The sequence below is a fragment of the Triticum dicoccoides genome, chromosome 3A (assembly GCF_002162155.2).
Source record: "Triticum dicoccoides isolate Atlit2015 ecotype Zavitan chromosome 3A, WEW_v2.0, whole genome shotgun sequence".
NCBI lineage: Eukaryota > Viridiplantae > Streptophyta > Magnoliopsida > Poales > Poaceae > Triticum > Triticum dicoccoides.
The window spans coordinates 688,730,197-688,734,396 of NC_041384.1; the positions used below are offsets into that span (position 1 = coordinate 688,730,197).

General features: G+C 47.6%; 1 protein-coding gene across 1 annotated transcript; it reads left to right on the forward strand.

Moving 5' to 3' along the window:
• The first annotated feature begins 373 nt into the window (after positions 1 to 373).
• LOC119272944 (mini zinc finger protein 3-like) lies at positions 374 to 956 on the forward strand. Its single transcript, XM_037554283.1, has one exon. The coding sequence runs from the start codon at positions 431 to 433 to the stop codon at positions 719 to 721; it is 291 nt and encodes a 96-aa protein (XP_037410180.1). The 5' UTR covers positions 374 to 430; the 3' UTR covers positions 722 to 956.
• The last annotated feature ends 3,244 nt before the right edge of the window (positions 957 to 4,200 follow it).

Sequence of the window (4,200 nt, forward strand, 5' to 3'; positions counted from 1 at the left end):
ACACAACCAAGAGGCTTCAATGCACCATGCACGAAACCAATGGCGTGTTGATTTCACTCCATGAGTTACCTTGTAAATTACTGAAATGATTATGAGCTAAATATAGAACCGGTCACTGGCACACGTTCGAACCTATCTACTGTCCATATAGGAAACAAAAACTACAGACAAAACAAAGTTTGTTTTGCTTCTTCACAAAGTATAACCCCGTGCCAAATTAACCTAAGGCGCAAATGCCCCAAGCCCCAGACACGTGGCACGGAATCGGTTTACTGTGGATTTTTGTAACCATGAGTTTGCAATGCCAAAGTAGTCACTATCACCTATATAAGCATGACACCTTCCATCCATTGATCCATCCAAGGCGTGGCAGCAAAGCTATTCCTATTGCCGCTTGTTTTTCCCTTCAAACGTTCACCTCGCGCCTAACATGGGGTCTCGGCAGGACCAGCCCGCCGTCAACGGGGAGCAAGGTGACGGCGCGGGGGCAGCCTACGTGCGGTACAGGGAGTGCCAGCGCAACCATGCCATCGGAATCGGCCGCTACGCCGTCGACGGCTGCCAAGAGTTCACGGTGTTAATGGGCGTCGACGAGGCTGCCATGCTCCTCTGCGCGGCGTGTGGCTGCCACCGCAACTTCCACAGGCGCGAGGTCGTCAACGAGTTCGGCGTCGACTACCATGCTCCCCGGACGCCCCCCGCCGACGAACATCGCCGTTGAAGCCATGAAGCCTATTGCTGCTGCTGCTGCCGCCTCTTCTTGCTCATCGTGAATTGGATCTAGCTGGAGCATGCATGGCCCATGCACGGCTGGTAGCATTTTATTTCATCTTCTTTGTCATCTTATGAAATTAGTGTGGATGAATAATACGCGGGGGATGTCCCGTCCGCGTAGATCGATCGATGTGATGAACCTCTTCTATGAATTCGAATTTGATTTCCCTTGTGCCTTTTTACTTGATGAGGTTTGTTCTTCACTACAGTAACTTTCCAGAGTCTGAAAATAATAAATTTATAGTTACTCTCATTTGCTTTAATCAAACCGATTTCGGAGCAATGTCACCAGATCACCACATCGAGGAACGACCTTTTCTCTTTGGGATATATATCAATCTGCTGTTTCTCCAAGCTACTGGCATCGTCGCGCACGTACGCTCCTCATTCTCCTGATTATAATTAAGTTGGACCATATTATGCGCGCAGGGCGGCTTGATGATTAATCATGTTCTAGCAAGTTGAAACCGACCTCCTTGTGTGTTACCGTGAGACTAGTGCTGTAAGAATGTACTCCCTCTGTCATATAATATAAGAGCATTTTTATAAAATAGAGAGTATTTATTTTGGATGGACGCCGCAACCTTTTTCTCTTTTGATTGGAAGAGTGGACGCCGCAAGTAGCTGAGCTCCGGTCCAAAGCCCGCCCACATGCTCCCAAGTCCTGTCCGGCTAGTTTCCACAAGGCAATGGCAAGGCTGCCATTGCTATACCATGCGTCCATGCCTACTGCCAGCAGCACGCATTTTGTTGGTTTCTGGATATTCCAGGAATAATTTTGTTTGTTTCTAGATATTTCCTGCTCGCTACTTTTGGTCCTTCTTTAAATTTACTTTTTGATTTAAAAATTAAACGAATATTTTTCATATATATAATGATTTTAATGCATGATAAATTTTTAAGTAAACTATAAACAACTTTAAGCACATGATGAACATTCTTGTAAATGCATGATGAACAATTTTCTAATGCGTGATAAACATTTTAAGAAAAAACATGAACCATTTTTTATGAGCATGGTGAACTGCATTCAGTAGAGGCTGGCTCCTCGCCTAGCGCCGCGGGCCACTCCGGCCGCGGCGGTCACCAAACCGTCGGCCGCTACTCCGGCAGCTGACGGCCACAACACGCCCCATCTGCCGAATCGCGCTCTCCCCCATGGCGCTCTCAGATCTTAAGTTTGAGATGGGATTGGCTTTTGAAGCTTACATCTGGAAGCAGTTTGGTGTTCCTGTCAATCACTTCGATGGGAGCAAGCTGCGTGAGTTCATTTTGTGGCAGAGATTTCCAGATCCAGGCTTCGTATCAACTGTGAGTCCGTTAGTCTCATTTTGCAATCTTGCTTTGGAGGTCACGCCTCCCGTTTCAAAGTCTCCTGTCTGCAAAATTGGTCTTTCAAGTTCAGTGTGTCCTCAAAAGAAGTTGGATTTGCCATCATGAAGGGGGGAAATTTTGTTAATGATCTTTTGAGCTTGGGTTTCCTTTTCTGGGGTAATGGTGGTCCTGATTATCAAAAGGAGTTTCGTCTATACCAACAAGAGCTTGATCAAGAATGGACAGTGGTTGATCGCTCCAGCGATCGTAGATCATATGCCGATGTTGCCCAATCTGCAAGATTCTTCTCCTCTCCTCGCGAACATCAAGTTCCCGAGAATCAGCGCTCGATCCCTGTCTCAGCAAGATTGACGCAATCATCGCCGGCCATCAATGCTGCATTAACTTCCCCAAACAACATTACCGTAGGCAGAGCGGGATCTTTGGGTTTTCAAATTCCTGGGCCATCCAATGGGCCTAACAACACATCTGGAGGGGCTACGAAAGGCAACTTTTCCATCCGGTGCCTATCTGTGGGCCATCTGCGGCCGAGCTGCACCAGTCGTATTAGATGCAGGGGTTGTTGGCGCCTGGGCCATATTAAAGATAATTGCCGTTTTTCGGGCACGGTTAACACTACGACTTCCCATAGTGATGGCACTTTTCAGCAGCATATCTACCCTGTTTTGGCACCTACCCAAAATAGAAATCAAGTGCTGGGGCGGGCCCCCAATGTCAAGGATACATGCATCCCCCTCTCGTCATCTCCGTCTTGACTTGGTCCACTTCACAGCCACACTACACCCCAGACGACTCGCATTCCCACCGCTTTCTACAACTGCGGCACAACTCCTTTGCTCCGGTAGCCTTCTCCGCCGAAGTTCCGAGCCCATCCGCCCCCGATCCTATGGCCACTTTCCCCTTTGATCCATCACCGTTCCTTCCTGCGGGCTGTCACGCCATTGAAGTTGAAGGTCGACCAGCACGTGTTAGAGTTTTCCATCGTGACCTGCTCCCGGCTAATGAGGATTTGGCCATCGCAACCTTGGTCCCCATGCCGCAAGGTGAAGTCGTTTTCGCCAATATCAGGGAAGTTCTCTTGGAGTTTCTCTTATCTAGGCGTATGGGTTTCAAGGCCATTACCAGATGTCCTTTTGGGCAGGCTTTTGTAAGGCTTAATAGTGCAGCAGATAGAGATGTTCTTGTTAATGGGAGCCCTTTCCCTTATGATGATGTGCATGTGGTCTTCCAAAGACATAATGAAGGTCTGAATTGGAAAAATTACAGTCTCAATAGAGATGTTTGGCTCTTGCTTGTGGGTTTTCCAGCAGATCTGCGCAACTTTCATGAATTATCCAATGCTACAGCTAGTTTTGATAGGCTTTTGTCTTGGGATAGAACCAAATCTTCAGATGCTGCAGTTGTCGTCAAAGTCAGAATTGATGCCCTCACACACATCCCCATCAGTATTCTGGTTTCAGGTGGAAACAATCTGTTAGGTCAATCCTAGACATGTCCAGTTGTCATTTTTCAAGATCAACTTTTAGGAGGTGGAACTGCAGAAGAAGATCCGATACCTGTGGATGGCAATCCACACCCACGCCCCCCAGAGCAGTTCCACCACCCAAACCAACATAATCTGTTTTTGGGTCCCGTAGCTTTCAATCCAGAAATTCACCTGCAGCAGGATCAGAACCACCATAATCAGGAACATGACATTGAAGCCCATGTAGAGCAAGTCGCAGAGGATGAGTGGGACCACTGGGCTATGCCTCCAGCTCAACAAAATAATGTCCCTGCAGTTCAGGCAGGGGACCTGATTGCCCTAAATGATTTGATGGATCCGTTGGAAAATCAAATTGTAGATCAAGTCATGGAAGAGGGTAACAGTGGCATTACCCTTTCTCTAGGGCTGCCTGATATTAGTGCTAGCTCAGAAGAATCTGTTGGTGGAAGGAACAATGAGCCTCTTGAGCTACTTGCACCAATAGTGCCACCTGTGCTCCCAATTCCTCAGATTGGTTTTGATCTCAATTTGCCTGTTCAGTTTGATCGGCCTCTTGAGCCTCTGAATGCCCCCAATCCCAGCTCAACATATCCTACCTCCTGCGT